A 20,795-nucleotide genomic window follows, 5' to 3' on the forward strand; every position below is an offset into this window, starting at 1 on the left:
GTGCTCTACATGCTTGTATTTTACACTGGCATCTATAATGTTTTAGATTGTGTTGATCACTAAGTTCATTGTTGGCTTGAAGCAAAAAGCCTGATTATTTCAGAGTAGTTTAGTTCTCGAACTTGAGAGTCCTATTGTAATATCCAATCAAGCATTCTTGGCAGGCAGATGATTTTCAAGTTAGGCCATAAATGGACAGAACTCAGAGGCAATAAAATGTTAGTTATTTCTTCTCTCTTAAATGTATTTGAAATGCAGGATTTTCTTATCTTTCTCCTACAATTGATCAAAATTTTTATTTCCATGCCTGCAAGATATTAGAAGAGAATGTAAATGAAAGCTCTTAGATGGTTTTAGATTCAAATACTCTTGTTTTGACCCTTTTTACTTTTCTTTTTTACCACCAATTGACAAACCACTTGGTTATTTTTTCCTCCCAGGATGCTAGTGTAGGAAGTACTATTCAGACATGCCTGGGGAACTAAGGTGTCTGTTCACAAAGCACTATGACACATGAAATACCGCCACAGATGTCCCTGTATAGCTGTGCCAGTGTATCTCCATTTTGACCTGGAAAACTCATTTCATTTCAAAGTATACTCTTCCAGCACCACACCTGCTCGTGGCTCACCTAGTTCCTTCTCCCTGCAGCCGCTCTGTTAGCTGCAGTTCTTTAGTCTTTCTCCTGCTTGTAATCAATCTACTTCGTTTGCTGTCTAAATTTTGCTGGCACATCACAACAGTAAGCACTACGCTCACTCTAAATACTTCCCACCAGAGGTCTTTCTGGTTTCTAGCTTCTGACTCATCCTAAACTATTCTGCCTCAGGTATTTTATAATGCTGCGCTTACAGCACCCAGTGTGGACAGTAACTGGCCTCAGCACAGTAATGAAATACAAAAATATCTCTTATTTCCTTATCCTTTGACATTACATAGCTGGGTTTTATTGGAATTAAACTGGAAATTTAATGGAATTAAATTGGAAAACTTGAGTCTTTCACATACTCCTGACAATAGCTATGGTTCAAAAGCCTGTGGGAGTCCAAGTATTCTGACAGGGGAGAACAGCATTATCTCCCCATAGCCAGGTGGTGGGAGTCCTTCCACTAACATCAAAAGCAAGTGAAAGGAATGGCATCTGGGAGTACTAACTAACTCAGCTCTAGAGGGAGTTTAGACTAGATGCCCTAACTTTTACATGGCTAAAATTAGGAGAGAAGAATCCCAATGGCATGCCTACCTAAGTGAAGAGAGCAGTTACATGGGTTTGGGGTAGAGCGAGAAAAAAGGGGTAGATTGTTCTGGGCCCCACAATTTGGGAAGGATGTTAAGGTCCTTGAATGCATCCAGAAAAGGGCAACAAAGCCAGTGAAACAGCTGTAAGGAATGTCCTGAAAGGAGCGACTAAGGGCTTTGGGCTTGTCTGCTTTGGAGAAAAGGAGGCTGAGGGGCGACCTCTTTACTCTCTACAGCTTCTGAAAAGGGGAAGTGGAGAGGTAGGTGCTGAGCTCTGGTATCCAGTGACAGGACACATGGAATGGTGCAACACTGCACCAGGGGAGGTTTAGACTGGACATCAGGAAGCATTTCTTTATTGAGAGGGTTACCAAACCCCAGAACAGGCTTCCTAGGGGGGTGGCCGGTACCCCAAGCCTGTAGGTGTTTAAGAGGCGGTTGGACAATGCCCTTAACAACATGCTTTAACTTTCAGTCAGCCCTGAACTGGTCAGGAAGTTGGACTAGATAATCATTGTAGGTCCCTTCCAACTGAAATAGTCTGTTCTATTCTGTTCTTGACTGTAACCCCCTATGTCACAACATTTCCACCACTACAGCATCTTTAAAGTGGGTTTCCTAAAGCAATGACAATACTTTAATGTCCTGTCACCACTGTTCAAAGGGACTGTTACAAGTTCAGGAGGTTTAGTTCTCTGAAGGTATAGCTACTGGACAAGTATTTCAGGTCACTGAGCTGGTTCTCTCCATTCCTAGCCAAGTTATATGCACCTTATGATCGTGGACATTATCACCAATAATAACTTCAGAGCAATATTAAGAGCAGATATTTATTGAGGAAAATAGAATACAAAAGCTTCTTGGCTTCTCTGTTTTCAGAGAGTATTTTAAAAGTACTTTGTACAAAATGGAGATGGTTTTGTGTGCAGAATATGACTGAATAGCTTAAAATCAGTGATTGCTCATGGAACTTAACCAGCAACAATTAAGAAAGTATTAATGGGCTCTTTAGGGATGGATAACAGCTGGTTTCAAAGAAGCATAAAATACTTAGGAACAAAATAAAATGCAGACATCTGATGTGTGTCTGGCTTCCAGAATACCATTTGGTAGCCTGAGGCTATCCAAACTGACATCCTACCTGTGACTAGTGAAGGAAGAACAGGGGAAGAGCTTGCAGGCAGTGTGCTGGGAAGGGGAATGGGAAGGGGAAGCAAGAAGCCAGTGAAATTTGTCTCCATACTGGGGAAGAGAACCAGGGACCAACTTTTAATGAAAAGGTTTATATGAATGATTCTCTCCCTTTTTAGTTACATGTCCTTTCCAACTTCACAAGATACTTCATTTCACCAGGGGACAGAAGCAAGCTGCCAGATGTGCCTTGTTACTAGCTAGGAGATTTACTTGACAGTCCTTGGCAAATTTTTGTCTTGGAAAACCACCTAGGCTCACATCCAGCTCTTGATTCCCATTTTGCTATAAATCTCTCTCGAACTGATCATCATCCCACTAGGCCTACTTTGCTGCCTTCCTCATACTTTCTATTTTCTTGGGTGCTTTGTTTTCCTTTATTTGCCATATCTCAGCCTTGCTTTGTCACGTAAGGGTTATTCATCTGACCAAACTCCAAGCCTGTAGAAGACATCCAATACAACACCACTGGAAGCATAGCCACAGAATTATCTGACCTGGAAACTAAAACATATCTTAAAAGGAAAGAGAAAAAAGTAAGGTCAATATCCAATGAAAATTCCTCAATTAAGCACACTTGTTTTGAGATTTCCAGGTGCAGCCTCTTAGTTTTCAGTTTAAATGTTTACTTTGACATGAATCACAGTTTCCCACTTATGAGAACTTTCTCTTTTCCTTCAGTTAATGCTAACTCTGCTTCATGGTAATAGGAATGAAAGAGTCCTCAAAGGGAACTGTGACAACTTATTTTCTTTCTAGGCCAGATATTTAACTAAAAAAATAAGAAAAAAAGAAATACAGACTTAAGATCACATAAATGACAGTCAGGCAAAAATGAGCTCCCGCTACCTTCAAAACTCTCACCCAGTTGATGCCTAACCTCAGGTAAAGAGCGCACGGGCTTTTCTTTCAGAGCACAGTAGGAGCTGTGTACGCACCCAACTGCTGTTGCATGTTAAAGGTTTCAGCAATACTTCACACAAGGACTAGAGCCTTCATGTTCCAAGGCCATCCCAGTGTCTAAGTGACAAAATCATGCCTGCATTCTTTCTTCTCCTTCACCGAAACTCAAGATATTTTTCTGCAGTGAAACACCTTCAACAGGAACTGATGATGTACCTGCTACAGAACAGCCCCCAGTTTGTCATGGGGGTCACTCTTTAGGAATAGGTGTTTGGTTTCCCTCAAGCTGAAGACAGAATTGAATCCAACTCCTGAACTTCCTAAATAAGTGATCCAAGAAGAAAATATTGCAACTGTATAAAACAAGAGGTATCTCTGCCCCCCTCAGCTGTGTCCAATCCTCTGGCCCAATAAAATCAACAGAAAAGCATGTTCTTTGACAAGTATTTCAGAGAAAAAAAAGAAGTTATCTTCATTAGAGGGTTTGGGGCTACAAATGAAAAGTATTTTAGATGGTAGTAGAGAAGTGTACCTAGAATATATCTGAAGAACAGTATATAAGCTACCAACTTGTGCCAACTTCCTCCTATAAGTGAGTCATGCACAGAGCACAAGGGTTGTTTCTAACCTATAAGGGAGCTAAGACTAGCACAGTGTCCTGGACGCTGCTCGGTAGGCCCGGCAATTACAAGTTGTTTTTGATTTTTGTGAATCTTAAGAGAGCTTATGGGAGACAAACAAAGCAACTTGGCCTCAGATCTAAAATTAAGGGCTCTGAGCTGACTACCACGACACAGGAGTAAAATCTTCTGATTATGACAGATACTTCCACACAGCCATCAGCTCAATACCCAGTAGCAGTCAAAAAGCAAACATTACAGTAGGAATTATTAGGACCACAGAGCAGAAAATCATTATACCCCTGAGTAAATCCAAGAGGCATCCATACTGTGAATATTATACATAGAACTGGTTCCCTCACTTCAAGAAATGATACAGCAGAACTGGAAAAGGGCAGAGAAGAGCACCAGGAAGGACTGAAAGTACAGAGCAGTTTTTGAACAAAGATCCCCTGAAGAACACTCTTCAGTCCAGAAAAGAGATGATTCAGGAGGCACATGATGCAGGTCCATAAAATCACCAATGGACAGAGGAGATGAGCAGGGACCAATTCTTCACTGTCGTTTCCAGTACAAGAGCTACGGGGTATCAAATGAAGCTGATAAGGAACAAGATGCAAAGCAAGAAAAAAAGGATTGTTCCTCACACAGTAGGCATCGAGCCTGTCAAAGTCCTTGCCAAGGACAGTGCACATTTAAGGGACTGGCATGGATTCACAAGGAGACTGGGAAAAGTGCCTGACAGAGAGGTAAACTGAGGTTACTATATAAACAAACTACAACACGCCCAGGACTGAGCTGAAGATAGCTGCAGGCTATGAGTAGTGGGGTCTCGTCATACATAGTAGGTAAGTAAGTAAGTAAGCATCATATGTGCTTACCTGCTCTTACTCTTCCCTAGGCACCTACTTCTGAGCAGGGTTAGAGACTGGGCTGAACGGACCCTTGGTCTGAATCACTACCATAATTTTCATTTTCTTATGCTCTCGATCTTACGTTAAAGAGATAAATAGTTCATGTCAATTGAAAGCAAGAGAAACTGTAAACTTCCAAACTTCCTATGAAGTACAGCTCACGCAGCTAATGCTCATGAATGGCTGACAGCAACAAGAGGATTTTCTCCCAGTTTAGCCACAGCTACTTTTTTCATTGCTAATCAGTAATTAAGTCCTTTAAAAAATATTAATGGAAAAAACCTCACCTTTTCTTATTGCAAAGGAGGACTAAAGAGAGGGATATCAAAGGGGGGATAATAAGAAACATTTCCAGCCTGCAAAATTAAAATCTCAGAGGGTGTTTAAGCTACTGCAACACTTCCAGAGTGCTAATTAACTTTAAAGGAGGCAGGGGAAGAAGCAGCAGGGGGAGGAGGGTACAAGAAATTTCACTCTGTCCCACACAGTTACCCAAACAGCAAAAATAAATGGGTTCCTAAAACTATGACATTTAAGTTTCATAAAGAACCCTCTGAAGACCTCTGAAAAACTAAGGGGTGCTCACAAGATCGCTAATAAATTGCTCAATGTGGCTGCTGAAGTCCTTCTAATGGGCCTTGGCCAAATACAAACAAACAAACAAACAAACAAATACAAAAAAATACAAATACAAAAGAAAGGAACTTTTTTTTTTTCAGTTTGTGAAATTATTAGAGATCATTCTGACAATATTTGAGAGAAAGGTACTTTAGGATATATGAGGAATTAACACAGGAACTAATCCTGTAAACTCTTACAACTTTACTTGGAGGGCCAGGGTCATGAGTGTCAACTCTACAGTGAGATCACTGCTGTCAGTCTTATGTGGAGAAATAGTTAATGCTTTCACGCTCATCAAATTCATAAACTCCTCAACACTGAGCCTGCATCTTTCATTTGTCTAAAATAACAATGCACACCTACAGCATTGCAGTATTTTCCTATTTTAAAAGCCTATTATATACTGGTAGTAAAATAAACCACCTTTCCTCTTAAACACCTGTGAAATATGTTAACATAGGTGTCTATCCATCTGATGCATCGTGAATGTGTTCTCTGAAGTCCTTCCCCCACAAAATAAACTCCCTTTTTAATGTTCTTTTTATATTCAGGTAGACCTTTTCAAATGTTGTTAACATTAATGATATATATGGTAACTATATATTGGGGAGGACAAAAATATGTTGTGCTCCGAGAGAAAACTGGCCATTTAGTTTGTGCAGGTTATGCTCACTCTTTATATTAAATTTAAATTAAAAAAAATTAAAAAAAAAAAAAAAAAAAAAAAACCCACGAAGATAATTTTCAGTCCAGGAGCTATGGCAAAACCTGGGTGGGAATCCAGGAGTGTTTCTGATACTCCATGTCAGGGTAAGCCCAAGTATGTGTCAGCTCCCACCCAGCCCAGGGAAAGCTTTGGACACATGGGCTGGGTGGCAGCCGTCATCCACCCCCACCAGGCTCCTGATAGCAGGAGATAAGGATGGGAAGGGAAACAGGATCCCAGAGGAGGGTGCGTGCTGGCAGTGACCCAGCCAACGCCCGGGTGATGTCCAGGCAGAAACAATTTCCACTGCAGGGTGACCAGAAGAGGAAAGCAGGAACAGGGAAAACAAAGCAAAACAAAAAAAGACCCCTTGGAAGTACTCGAATATTCGCTGAGTTTTGAATGCAAAAAAGTTAGCAGGAACAGTGTAATCTTTTCTTTACTGTTTTTGTGAGGTATCATATTAAGTAGTTCGTCAGCTATTATGTAGGTACAGTATATAAACTACTAGCATTCTTCCTTCAGTTTCCCATGTCTTACCATAAACAGGTCTCATGCGTGGAGGGGGAAAAGAAGGAAAACTTTTGGCTTGGTCATTTATCTGCGCTATAAAAAGCAACTCTAATAAAACAACAACAAAAATCAAAGTCTTTGGGCTACATCTATTTCAGCTTTCCTAGCCCAGCCTTCACAAAGGTGAATTCTACTTGCTGGCAGTATACTAACGCCAACAACCCTTAGCCGTTTAAAACTGAGCGTTTTGTCAGATCTCATTATTTCTGCTGCCAGGAGGGATGCAAAGACAAAAATAAGACATCCTACCTGAGGGTAAGCAAACTTTTAACTCCAGTCTGGGTTTCTGGAGTGCCTGCCCAGTTCTGCCCCGCGCTGCCTCCCGCACAACCAGGACAGCGCAGCCCAGCAGAGCTCGGGCTCATGTTTTGTTCTCCACATACGCTGCTGAGCGGCAGCCGCACCCTTGGCTTCTCACGTTGTTGCTGCCCATTGGCAGACAGGGCTGTCCCCAGGGCCCGCAGCACCACGCGTGTCCCCTTCTCCCGGGGAAGGGGGGGCGCCTGTCTCCCCCGAGCCCCCGGGAGCGGCTGGAAACCGCAGGCGGTGCAAGGTCTGCTCGGAGGCTCCTGCGCACCCGCTGCCAGCGGCGCGGGCAGCTCGGCCGTTCGTTTCCCTGCTGGGCCCGGTCACTCGGTTTCCACCTGGGATTCTCCGTTTGAAAACCGGAACCGGTGGCACTGGGCCGCCCGCCGTTGGGTGAGGAGCCGCCCCGGCTCCCCCGCGGCGGCACCGGGGACCAGCAGCCCCCACGGAGCGCGCCCGCGCGCGCGGCCCGAGCACGAGCGCCGGGGGACGCGCCCGCAGCGGCGGGTGGTGCCGAGCGCGCCCCCGCCCCGCGCGAGCGCCGGGGCCGGGCCGGGCCGGGCGGCAGCGGGGGCGCGCCGGGGCCGGGCCGGGCGGCAGCGGGGGCGCGCCGGGGCCGGGCCGGGCGGCAGCGGGGGCGCGCCGGGCCGCGGGCCTGCCCGGAGCGGGGCAGGCGGCGCAGCGCTGCGGGTTCGAGCCGGGCGTAGCGGGTACGCGAACAAGCGGGAGAGCGCCCCGCGCCTTCCCCGCCGGGGCGGTGCCGCGCACGGGTGAAGCGGGCTGTGCGAGGGCGAGCCTGCGCTCGGTGCCCCGGCCGAGAGCGGGGCCAAGCCGAGCGGGGAGCGCCGAGCGCGCCTCCCCCGTCCCGCCGGCGGCGAGAGCCCAGCGCTGGGCCCGGCCCGGCCGCAGCCGGAGCCCCGCACGGCGGGCACGCACCGGGCGCTCCCCCGCGCTGCCCCGGCCCAGCGGGCACGCCGAGCCAGCGGCGCGGCTCCACCCGGCGCGGCGGCCTGCCCTGCGCCTCTTCCCCATGGCTCTGACATCAGCAGTTTTGTCATTTGAGTTCACAGGCTGCACCCGGCTCTCGAGAGAGAACCTGCAGAGTGGTTTGGGAAATGGCAGGTAAGAACAAACAGGACTGAAAACGCTGTTCGCTTCAGGCTGGGGCACGCTGGCATGTCGGCAGGTTTTAGTGGGGATACTAAGGTAGTACTTTTTTCAAATGACAAATTATTTCGGTAAGTGATGCCTTTGAAAACTGTGGTCTTTCCAAACACTGTGGCCATATGCCCTCAGCCGCACTGACATGGCAACAACCCAGCAGCTTAATTAAGATTTAATCTTACCGCATCTCTGAGCTTGTCTCGGCTCCAGCCCGTGAACTACCTATTTGCTGAGAGTTAAAGCAGGAACAGCAAAGCGGTAACTGCTCTCAATATTCCAGAATAAGTTACGGAGCAGGGGGCTAAATAGTCTATACATGTGTTAAATTTATGATAGCATTCGACCACAATTTGCAAGTCTTTTAGCAAAGCTGTTGTTCCACGGACACTGGGCACTACTGGAGCAGTAATCACCCCTTACAATTAGATTAAAAATGAGGTCTTGTTCATTCAGCTTGCGTTCTGTTAATTATCTCTGACACATTTACCTGCCACTGCAGTGGTGCTCTGGGCCATATAGCTTCTGTGTCCCCTGGAGAAACTGAACTCAGGAGAAGCCAGAGTTTTTCTGTTGGCAGTTAGGAACCAAGAGCTTCAGGTTTTGCAGATCCTGTCATTTTCAATAGTCCCTGGAAATTTCCCTCTGCAGTGGTTATACATAAACAATTACTATCACATAAAAGTATTTCACCTTTTACTTGCGTTCAGTGATGAATGATTATTTTTTTCAAGAATTACAGAAATCAAATGGTCTGTACAATAAAATTTTGAACAAGAAAGCTCTGATGTACCTTGTTACATCAATTTAAAGTAACTCCGTCCCAACATACCAGTCTTGCCACTCAGCTTACCTTAAATCCTCTTTGTCAGCAGTTTGAGATACACTAGATGGCTCGCTCACTCGCATCTAAGAAGAAACCACGTTGCTTTCTCCTGAAGTCGCTGTGATGATGCTGAAGTGGGATAGTGGCATCTTAAATTATCTACCGCGATGTCGCTTGCACAGCACTGAACTGGAAGATGAAGGGACCCCACACTGCAGTCAGAAGATGCTCTGAGCTCTCAGAAGTTGTTTCCACAACATTTTGAGGGAATCTAAGCTGGCGCTGCTTCAGTCCTGCCCCTCACATCTGGACTGTAGCTTGTCTGACCCAGCCTAGGGAGCTAAACCAGCTGACAGCTTTTATTTTTTTTTTCCCTCTCTGTTGAGCTTTTTGGGGTATAGTGGAATCGAATAAATGCAAATGCTGACTCAAGAGGAAGGACTGGGTTGTGCTGATGTTGGGGCACTGACCTGCTATGGAAACGCACTCACTGTCCACTGAGTTCCACCTAGAAAAGCCTGGTGTAAGCACGCAATTGCTGGGTTGGGGGCATTCACTGATTAGTTCATCATGAGTTACTCACTGCTGCTGAGCAGGAGTCAAAATGCTGCCATTGTCATTCTGTTTTCGCTAGTTTTATGCTGCTTGGAAAACACTACAGAAAAATGAAGGACCAGGCCCCAGCTCCATAAACATTTCATATCTGCCTGTTATACTCAAAGGTACCATCTGGTTTTCTTTCTGCTTCCAGGGAGAAAAGTCCTGATAGTCTACGCACATCAAGAGCCCAAGTCCTTGAATGGATCTTTGAAGAGGATTGCTGTGGAAGAATTGAGCGAGCAGGGCTGCAGTGTCACAGTGTCTGATTTATATGCAATGCAGTTCGAGCCAAGAGCAACAAGAAATGATATTGTTGGTGAGACTAGCCAAAACACGCTTTTTTTGACAATAATGAGACAAACTTTCCCCTTGACTATCCTGCTACGTTAACAATGCAGAACCATGCTGTTAGGTGCGCTCCAAAAAACAGTTGCTATTATTTTGTACAAATATCCCTCAACTAACAAGACCCAGCTTTTTATTGTCTATTAACATTGACTAAGAAATGTCAGTGCAGGAACCCAACAAGTATAATCTTCCTTTAAATAAATCTGATCACTAGAAATGGCCCCTCAATCAGAAAAATGAAATGTCTGTATAATAGAGATTTATAAAAGTGCTTTGCCTTTAAGGTGAATGAGGAAAAATACTATTTTTACAGTATTTGCAATCCACCGCAGAGACCTTCTCTTAATGAACAAGATTACAAATGCTTTCTGCAGGTTAGCTCCAGGCACTTAAGTGCTTTGGCTTTTGAGTTGTCTTGGCACCTCCTGGCTGCCTTGGTTGTATATGACCATTAAAAATGACTAGATGATGCAGTTAAGACTTGAGAAAAACAGTGATGCTCTTCTTAGGCTTCTGTGGTATTTTCACTGTGCTCTTACTAGCATTTAGCCCCAGTATTTCTCCAGGTTAGGAAACACAAAGCCACAATATAATCTGTGACTGCTAAAACACTTTCTTTAAAATAGGAATCAAAAAGAAACAGCACAGGTCAAGTGCAAACACTGGCAAAAACAAGCAGCAGCTTATTAATGACCAGACATAAGCATTTCTAAAAGTCCACTCCTGAATATGAACCTTGTTTCATAGTGACATTACTGAGAGGGAAAAATGCATTACCACATGTTCACAATCAATCTCTGAAGTCCATTTCTCATGGGTAAGAAATACCTTCAGAAACCATTCTGTGACTTGCTAGAGTTAGTTTATGAGGCTCTCTCTTCTGCTGGATTGATTATCTGCTAGCTGAATCAGCAGAATTAATGTATATGTCTGATTCAAACATATCTGAATCAGCTCACCCAGCTGTAGTAGAGTCAGCAGAGCCAGCCAGTACTGGTTCCCCAGCCCCTGCTGAGTTTCCCAGTTACAGTGGCTTTTCAGCAGCTACACAGTGCTTGTGACTGCATGGTGGTTTCAGTAATCTCTAATGCAGAGGCAGAGCAATTAGCAAAATTCTCTTAAATCCTCTTAAATCATCCACCTGCATCACCAGTCTTGAGCCAAGCTTAGGTCCTCTTATTGCACTTCCAGCGTAGCTACAGAAAGGCAAAAATCTTGGTGCTCTACACTACATTCCTCTCCAGTTTGAAATCAAATCACCATCAGCTGTGATGATGCTGAATATCTACACACACACAAACAAGAACAAAAAAATGAGAAAAATGGAAAGCAGTAATTCAATTTAGAACTGTAGATTGTGACTTCTATTTAATTCTTATCTGTCTATGATGTTAGAAACAGGATAAGGAATGACTCTTCACTTCAACAAACAGGTTGCTTGCACAACTCAGAAGAGTTCAATTATGGTGTGGAGGCATGGGAAGCTTACAAGAGAGGAGGTTTGTCCAATGATGTGATTGAAGAGCAGAAGAAGGTGCAGGAAGCAGACTTACTGATTTTTCAGGTCATTATTTCAAATGTTATTAAAAGTCTTCAGTTATACAGCATTGAACGAAAGAAAGGCAATAGTGAGAAGATTATAGATTGCATTAGGAACACTGAATCTAGCCAGAGTAAAAAGAGGTAGTAGTTCTGCCATCAACACAGAACAGTATATATCCAGCATAGCAATTTCAAGGTGTCAGGTTTTTCTGATAGGATGTGAATTTTAGAAAATATGGGATCATGTGCAAGCATTATTTGTGCTAGTACAGTATGAATTTTTCACACAAATAATGGCTCCATGCTGGCATTTTTGAGGATTAGGAAGGCATCTGAAAGTAGAACCTTAAAATACTTGAGTAAAATTCACAGCACTGCTTCACTTAAAAATTATTCAAAAGTAGTCTGACTGCATATGTTTTGTGAAGACTGGCGCTCCCATTGCCTGGACTCCAAAACTCTTGCATAGAGCAACTCAGACCAGAAAGTACTGAGTGCAGAATAATACTGTGATTCTCAATATGTCATGCCATACCACCAGGCAGCCTGATACTGTCCCTTTTGTCTTGGAGCTTATGCAAAGCAAACACTGATGTACACACAGAGTTCTGTGTAAGGGTTTAAGGCAGCCCCACCAAGTTATAGCTTTGGGATATGGTAACAGACACCAGACTAACAGCTTTAGGAATAAACACTTTATCTCTAAGTAATGGTACAGTAAGAAATACAGATCAGTAGTAGTACTATTTTCTGGGTCCTTACAACAGCAAACCCAGTAATTCAGTAGCACGATTATCCAGGTTGAAACAACAGCAAATCCAGTAATTCACCAATTCTGGGCCAAACTTGGTATGTGGATGCACAAAAACATGTGACCACGGATGTCAGGCAGGCTGGCAGAAAGCAGGGCAAGGCTTACTTTGTGGGCAAGCAGCTGGGAGCAGCCAGTAGGCTCAGGGAATTTGGACTTCCCAGACTGGACTGTCCTCATTTGTTGCTGAGTTGCGGAAGAACTATCTGGACTCCCTACCAGCTCCTTACACCCCATCTCCATTCCCCACTGTGCCAACTCTGTCCTCTGTGTCTACAAGTCCCAGAATTACTGTATAAAGCAATACCAGCCTCACATTTCATTGTGTGGCTGTTGGCCTTAGACATAGCCTATACATGTTCCACTGTCTGATTCTAGATCAAATTTAGGATGTGACCATATCTCAGTTAAATTTATTTCACTGTAATTCTTCATCATTTTTACACTATTGCTTCTGAGATAAGTAGAGTAAAATGTCCCCCAAAGGAAGTGGTTGCTTTCTATTTTCTGTCTGTGGAATGCTATGAAGAGTTGAATACGTTCTGGTGCAGAAAAAAAAGCCTCTGAAAGACACCATAAAGTAATTTAAAATTTACTACAGACTAAACTCACCACTTTTAGAGATAGTGGTGATTGCCCAGTTTCTACATTGTTTCCATCTTGAATTAAGCCCCACAGGTGGTTAAGCTTTTACAGAATTGCTTCTTTTGTACTGCAGTGTGTACAAAGGTTTAGGGATAGTGATGCATCCTAGAATAAGAGTCCATAAACCTTCGAGATAATGCAAATAAGATATGACAGCTTTAGGCTGTAGTCCCATGGGCTAACTGGAGGATCTAGAAACAGAGGTCGTTACTGTTAAAGTTTTCTTCTCAGTAAAGTGAGGATGTGAAAGTAACTCTTAAGATCCCATGGCATTTGTCAGCAGTGTCAGATCAGAACTGATCACCAGATATCACTCCTAGTAATAAGGCTCTCTTCGGCCACATTCTCCATGAGATCCTATGTTCCTTTTGCATTTCAGCAATAGGAGATTCAATTCTGTACAGTCTTAAGTTTAAATTAAATGGCACCTTCCTGCTTCATCATATTCCAACTTTAATTTCTGTGGAAGCCCTCACATTCACTGTGGTGTTAGTGTGCTATAGATGCTCAGGTTATACAGATATAGATATATATATATATATCCCTGAGACAACTGAAAACAGAAAGCACTTCAGTTATTTTTGCCAAGCATTAGTTACTGCCTCTGCTGACAGAAAGCTGGAAGAAGGCACGTACAAGATCTGAACAGATTAAGAGAACAGGATTTGGCCTGTAGAGCAGGCCTAAGGATGGCCCAGACTCTCTGTGCTAACAAGGTAATTTACTTTTTGCCTAGTTCCCCTTGTATTGGTTCAGCATGCCAGCAATCATGAAGGGCTGGATGGACAGAGTCTTGGTCCAAGGATTTGCTCATGATTTTCCACGCTGTTATGATTCTGGTTTGCTCAAGGTATGTTTTTGAGGTTGTTTTATTAAGATCAAGATTTGTGCAGTGCTTTTGAGGGCATTGGTCTTTATTTTCCATTATTTTGCTTAAAGCTCTCACTTTACGCTCTTCTGAAATGATGCTTTGATAACACGTTGAGTAACCTTCTGATATGTTAAAATTGTATGAAAGGTAGATACAGTAATGAGAATGCAGTGGTTCCTAAAGATTTAAACAATCTCCTAGAGATTTTTAGTTGGCCAACAAAATGTGCTTTATAATTTTGTAGGTGTATCAGAGTGCACTGGCTTGCAAAGAGTTGATCAATTTCCTAAAACTATAGTCTGTCATTCATCCCACTTTTGTAGGACTGCACAAATCTGTAATGAGGGACATACTAGAATAGGTGACAAGATCCTGTTCTGGGACTAGATGTCAAAGGTTGGAATTAAACTACAAAACTAAATCAGAAACCTGAAATACCCAGTGCACAAGCCTCTGTCCCAACTATCTCAACCTTTTCTCCACTCAGTATCTATAGGTGACAATTCATAAATCTTTAATGCTTCGTGGCACTAGGAATAACCCTGGAAAATTTTGACCCATTGTCTGATGGATCTTCTTTGGTAACAACTGCAGCATCCAGAAACAATCAATACGTTTCACCTTTACATTTGCTGCATATTAATCTCTGTAATTTCTGATCCTCTTAACAATTCCAAACATTTCAGTTTGTTAAATTTCAGAAATGGCTGCCTCACTGAGATGAATAGGAGTAATCCCCAGTGATCATAGCTGCATGCTGAATGCAGGCTCAAGGCAGTTAAGATACTGCACTGGAAAAATGTTATTTCAATTACAGAAGCTAAAACTGAGAGGATAGAAGCTGAGCACGAGCCCGTGGCTAATACAGAAGCAGAAGAAACATGGGGGTTTAGAACATATGAGGAAAAATTTGTTCTCAAATTATTCCTTAGCAAGTGACAAGCAAGCACAGGTTTGAAGGGGGACTGTGACATTTGATTTCTGCATTCAGGAAGGGCAGGAATAAGGATATTCCCAGTAACAGAGTGCTTTCCAGCAACAGGTTTCCAAATATAGCACAAGGGTCAGCCCTGCTTCATACAAGTGTATCAGATGTGTAATTCCTTTTCTTTTTAACCTGTTTCTGCCCAAAGCCCTGACACACAGTCCGCTGTCGAGTTGTGCGTTAGCGATCTTTGCCTCAGAGCTGCCACTACATATAAGGTCTGAAAAAGAGCACACCACCTCCTCTAGAAATTTATGTTGTCCAGGTGACCCTGAATATCTTTTTAACTGTTCAGCCACTCTTCTTTAAACATACCTAACTCAAGCACTGCTTTCTTAATTTTAGAACAAATTAGCCCTGTTTTCTTTCACCACTGGAGGAAGCGAAGAGATGTATGCAAAAGGCAGTATCAGTGGTGATATTCGCTATCTCCTGTGGCCCATGCAGGTATAATGTGTGACTATTTGGTTGTTTGCCTTAATTTTTATTATTCCGATTATTTTTAACAGTTCTATTATTTATTTTCTATGAAATGTGATATAAAAATAATTAAGTTGTCAGTTCTGAGCATCTGCAGGTTATAAATTGGGCCCTAAAATCCTCAGACTAAAAGTCCACAGAGTTTTAAACTTGGTTTGTGGCCCTTCCTCCAGACTGGAATCTGGAAAAAGCTTATACAGTCAGCTCGTGTTAATAGGATTTCCTTTAGCCCTAGCGTGCAGAATAGCTTTTCCCCATAGCTACCTGATTCATGTAGGATGCAGGGCAGGAGGGGAGTCACATATTATCTTGGCATTCATGATCAGCATACAAAAGTTAGATGCCTTTTCTTACTGCTACCCTTTTATCAGAAGTAGCGAGCATGCTTTGAGAAATGTAGGTGGTAAGGCAAATTGTACCAGCTACTTCTTGATATAATACAACAGATGTGCTTAAATTCTTTGGTCTCTGACCCATTGTGATTACTAGCTGTCTACCCTTGTGAAGCTATCTAGCTGCAGAGCTTGAAGCATGAAAAAGAACATGAGACATGACTGTGAATTCAGAAATAGAGAGGGAAAATGGCAAGCTGAGCTGATTTGAAAGGCGCTAGTCTTTATTCAGGATCATTTGGCTAAGCCAGAGGCAAAAGGTTAAAAAAAAATACCTAGAGTTAGATGAGAAATACACTGCAGTTCAGGAACAATCTGTGGAGATTCAAACAGTACAATGAACTTTAGGCTGTCTCTGATACTTGCAAATTTAATAGCATACAGCAGCTGAAGAGAACAGTTCTGTGGGTTTAATAGCACTTAAAAATAAATTCTACAGAGCAGAATAAATGAAGTTAACCTTATTTTTGTGTCACTCTGCTTAATGCCTAGCCTTCAATAGTGACTGCCAGCATAGGTAATGAATTTTTGCAATTTATTTCCCTTCTCCTGATAAATGCACAGGTTTAGAAAACCTTGGGTCAGAGACAGTTTCAGATTTGAATCTTAGGCATTCTTGAATTGAAAGTGAAAGACTATTTCCTGAAGCATTTCTTTCTTCGCTTTGAGTCCAGCATGGAATCATGCACTTCTGTGGTGTCAAAGTCCTTGCACCTCACATCTGCTTCGCTCCAGAATATGTCTCTGAGGAGAGGAGGAAGGAGATGCTGATTGCCTGGGCCCAGCGCCTGAAGACTCTTTGGAAGGAAGAACCCATCAACTGCTCTCCTGAGTGGTATTTCAAGTAATGTTCAAGTACAAGACTACAGAGAGAAGATTTATTGCGGGTTTTTCTCCATCCTTTTTGGTACTTTATCTCAGTATCTGAACGCTAATGTCCTAATTCAAATGTATTGGAAGTATCTTGAGTACTACAGCTAGCAGTTTAACTGACAATATAGTGTTTATCTTCATTGATTCCTGAGGGATTCTCTTCAATGATGGGTGCAAAACTTTGTGAAGAATTATCCTTACTCGTGTAACAGTGACATCCTGCCTACAAGTGCTTGGTAACACAAGCGGTATTTAAATTGCAGATTATATTGTTGCTGCTTATGAAACAGTAAAGTACATTGCTGAGTCAAGTTTAACAATTTTTGTACCACCTGCCACTTTTTTTATTTGCCAGAGAATATGCTGCCCATACTCAACCTTGTTATGACCAATCCTATTCTTTTAGGTGAGAGCTCTACACTTGTGCCTTTGAGCTATGAAGCTAGATCATGAGTAATGCAAAAGCATGTACAGTTGAACAGTGACAGGTGGAAAGCCTTGTGGACAGCCTTAGGCTTTTCCACATACTTACAAAACAATATTAAATCTATGGCAGATACTAGAAAAGGAAAAAGAAAATAAATATCATGTAGCAGTATGTGCATACATTACCTTTCTTATAGAATGTAGCTCCCGTTTGTAAAGTATGTAGTTTGCTAAAATCAAAGGGAGTTCTCTATTTGTGTTACCCTAAGTAGAGACAAAAAGGAATCCTGTCTGTTCCCTACCTCTTCACACCAGTCAGTGTTGCTGTTTGGGTCTGGAGGGCTGGGTTCATCCCCTCCAGCGTTAGTGTAGATGGGCTTCCTTGGAGATCTCCAGCACTGGCAGCTGGTGAGGCAGAACACCTACCTGAAAACCTGCAGGATCTAGTGGGACAAAATGACCATCTGGCTCTTAACATCTGTGATTTTTACCTTGAATTTTAGAGGGATTATTTTTGTGTTTTGGAGCTGTTAACCCTTTCTGTGCATATGGCAAGGCATGGGTTTCTCTCTTAGCTACACAATTTCTTGCTTTTATCAGCTTACCTAATAACTGGCTTTGCACTTCGATATTTAAAAAATGCAGCCTGAATAAGAAACAGTCTTCTGAGTCACTGTCAAATGACAATTAGGCCTCTGCATACATAGCATGCATCTGCCATGCATTCTTTCGAGCAGCCTTGTCACGACCCACCCTTAAGGTTCTTTAAGGGCTATTTAGATAATAAACATGCTGAGATCAGCCTCTGGCGTGGCAGTGTAAACTGACACACAAGACTGGGAATTGCTACTGCAGGGAAAGCATCACATGTTCCTGTTAGTCACCATATGAAGGGCCACCTCTAGCAGAGATGGACCCCTGGAAGCAGTGCAGCTCTAAGCTGTTGCAGATGTCTGCTCGAATGTGTATGAGTCAAAGTCTTCAGGTTACACAAACAAGAAATTTGCTTTGGCTCAATAACTCTTGTATAGGAAAAAGAAAGTGAAAGGGAATAAATGGAAAATATTATACACGTAAGCTGTGGGGAAAACAGATTCTTGCCTAAAAGACTTAATGAAAACAACTTGTAAGTTGTCTGAAGAGAGACTGAAGGACAAATGCAAATATTAAAATTGTGTAGAAGAGGAATCATCCTTATGCTCACTGTGTTCAGTTACCAGACTATTCAAGAAGGAATGAAATGGGTATGAAAGCAGAAGTTGCAGCTGTCAAACCAAGTGTTACTGTATTGGATCAGTTACAGAGTTTAGTGGGTTTAACTGTTAGATGAAGAACCTCTGACCTATATGATGAAAATACACTTCTCAACACTTTGGCAGACGTGTGCCAGCTCCCACACACATGGTAGCATTAAGTGCCTGTAGACTGGATATTTGTAATTTAAATATACAAGAGTGGTTGTGCTAGGTCAGAACAAGGATCCTCCAACTCCAACTTTTTTTCTCCACAGTTACAGACCAAGAACAGCAAGCACTTCCCTGAATACTGTCCTGGGCTCCAACTGTATTTAGTTTGATGGATTTCTTAAACTATCTATGTTTTCTCTGTATTTACCAAGCCAAATAGACCTCTGCTCTGAATTTTGTTCAGTCTTCTCTAGAATCCATGCCAGCTTGAAGCAGCCAATATTTTTTGGCAAAGTTCAGCAGGTCAGCTTTTTCCTTGCCTGAAGCATTAGAGTGGGGAGGGATCCCAGGGAGGGTGAAGCAGCTGGTTCCCAGTAGCTTCATTTGATTCCTCCCAGATAACAGTAAACAATTAGTCACATCTGTTCTTTTACCTGGCACTTAGAGTTTTGTAGATGTGCATCACCTCCCCTCCTAAATAAACTCCTTCCCAGGCTGTGGAGTCCTGTCCTGTTCAGTTGTTCTTTCAAGAGAAGGCAGGGGCCTTTGGTCACCCTTATTTGAACTTCTCCAGTCTCACCGTCCTGTCACTGAGGAGAGGGGAGCAGAAGGGCACAGCAGAGTCAAGTCTGTTACTCTTGGGTTCATATGACTTTTCTCTGCTCCTTTCCTAATAAGCACTGACATATGATTTGCTTTAGCTGATGTTTTCATTTGTGGTAACCCTTGATCTTGGCCATCAGTGGTAATGGTCAGCTCAGGGGCCATTATTTTATGCATCAATTTAGGGTAATGTTTTTCCTCATGTGCACCCCTTTACATAACTTAAATTTCACTTCCTCTCTCATTGCCCAGTCAGCCAAGAACTCTTCGCAATCTGCTTTCCTTATCCCCCTCCTCCAAGTAATCTGTATCATCAGCAAACTTTCTCAACCTCATTGCACATACCCATTTTCAGATCTTTTTCAACAGCTCAGACCCCTGCACTTCTAACCTCCCTCTGTTCTGAGAGGTGACCATTTACTGCTGCCCTCTTTGTCCTACCTTTTAAACATGTCTCCAATGCCATAACCCTCTTTCTTATCCCTCAACTTTTTAGTTTCCTTAAAAAAAAAAAAAAAGAAACTGTAAAAAGCCTCTTGGAAATGCAAGCAGACTACATCAGCCAGATCACCATTCTCCACATGCTTTAACTCCTCCTAAAGTAAATTCTTCAGGAATATCTCTCCAATTTGAAAGCCACTGTACAAGGAAGTATATGATGGGGAGGGGGCAAGGAGCTAAGAACCACTATTCAACTGTAACTTTCCATTGTCAATCTCAGTCCTCATCTGTCTAGTCTATTCTCATACAGAAATTGTTCCATCTGCCTCATAATTCTTGTCACTTTATTTTGTGTCTAGCTCTCCTATATCTCTTCTGTGAGCTGTATCTCGGCTGTGGACACGTAACAGATAAAACCATATTTGCTGAAGGCTACTGCTTTTGCAACGCTTTGGAAGCCAGTCAACTGTGCAGCGACAGTGGGTGCTGAGGCAAGAATTAATGTCCTTGTCCTGACATGCTTTCATTGCCTGCTGTACCGCACACTGCGCAGGGGTGCGTCCATGTTCTGGCACATGCCTTTCAAAAACTCAAGGGAGAATTTTACCCTGTAGAAAACCAACAGAGAGTGATCTGTGGTTAATAAGGAGAGAGAAAGGAAGTGGCAGTATTAGTTTCGTAGCAGTACTGGAAATATTACAGCCATTTTGAATAAAGAATGATTGCCCTGCTAAATCACATTATGCTGAAAGGGTAAAGCTAGAATTAGGCAAGTAACTTACAGCTGCATTTCAGGCTGGGGAGAAGGGTATAAAAGCAACATGCTTTCCTCTTCCATTTAGTCTGGGGATTTGCTTTTTGCTGCTGGGGGTCCTCCTCTCCCATGCATTTTCAGACAATGCTCTGATCTTTTTCTCTCACATTGTTTTCCAAAAATTGTAACTGAATTTATTTTACGGTCTGAAATGGCAGGTGAAACATACTTGCAACTTCAGGGAAAACATAGGGACACAAATAGATCCCCATCTGAACTATGTTATCAAGAAGCCTCATAGTCTAAAGAAACTAAGACTGATTTCTTTCAGTAAAGTGCTTTTAATCCAGGTTTCAAAAAATTAACATTAGAGGCAGGTGCAGATAGTTCTTCCTTTGGTTTAATATTTCATTCCTGGAACAATGTCACTGAGGTTTACTGCCTGCTTGCAGAGGAAGAATCTTTGCGGTAGACAAGTTATCAGAAGGTTGGGCTGAAGAGAGGAACAGCCAATAATAAATACCATGTATAATTCATGTATGACTTCGGGGGTTTTTG

The 20,795-nt window shown here is 42.8% G+C and overlaps 1 protein-coding gene and 1 long non-coding RNA gene across 7 annotated transcripts in view; one reads left to right on the top strand and one right to left on the bottom strand.

The window, feature by feature from the left end:
- The window catches only part of LOC308060803, a 37,407-nt gene extending 30,253 nt beyond the window's left edge, over nt 1-7,154 (bottom strand). For all 3 annotated transcript variants that reach the window (XR_013926895.1, XR_013926896.1, XR_013926897.1), the window contains exon 1: nt 7,017-7,154. This is a non-coding gene — a long non-coding RNA (uncharacterized lncRNA). The remainder of the gene's footprint in view (nt 1-7,016) is intronic.
- A 147-nt stretch (nt 7,155-7,301) lies between these two features.
- NQO2 (N-ribosyldihydronicotinamide:quinone dehydrogenase 2) lies at nt 7,302-16,730 on the top strand. 4 transcript variants are annotated; one of them, XM_080379933.1, is made up of 7 exons: nt 7,302-7,320; nt 8,144-8,195; nt 9,812-9,976; nt 11,442-11,572; nt 13,743-13,856; nt 15,208-15,309; nt 16,409-16,730. In XM_080379933.1, exons 2-7 carry the CDS (start codon nt 8,189-8,191, stop codon nt 16,580-16,582), a joined length of 693 nt encoding a protein of 230 aa, XP_080236059.1. In that variant the 5' UTR covers nt 7,302-7,320; nt 8,144-8,188; the 3' UTR covers nt 16,583-16,730. The 4 variants fall into 4 exon arrangements, with proteins under 4 accessions (XP_080236059.1, XP_080236061.1, XP_080236058.1 ...); XM_080379935.1 differs by lacking the exon at nt 7,302-7,320 and adding an exon at nt 7,327-7,466; XM_080379932.1 differs by lacking the exon at nt 7,302-7,320 and adding an exon at nt 7,673-7,783.
- Nucleotides 16,731-20,795: the final 4,065 nt, after the last annotated feature.

The sequence above is a fragment of the Falco punctatus genome (assembly GCF_963210335.1).
Source record: "Falco punctatus genome assembly, chromosome: 3".
In the NCBI taxonomy this organism is placed as follows: domain Eukaryota; kingdom Metazoa; phylum Chordata; class Aves; order Falconiformes; family Falconidae; genus Falco; species Falco punctatus.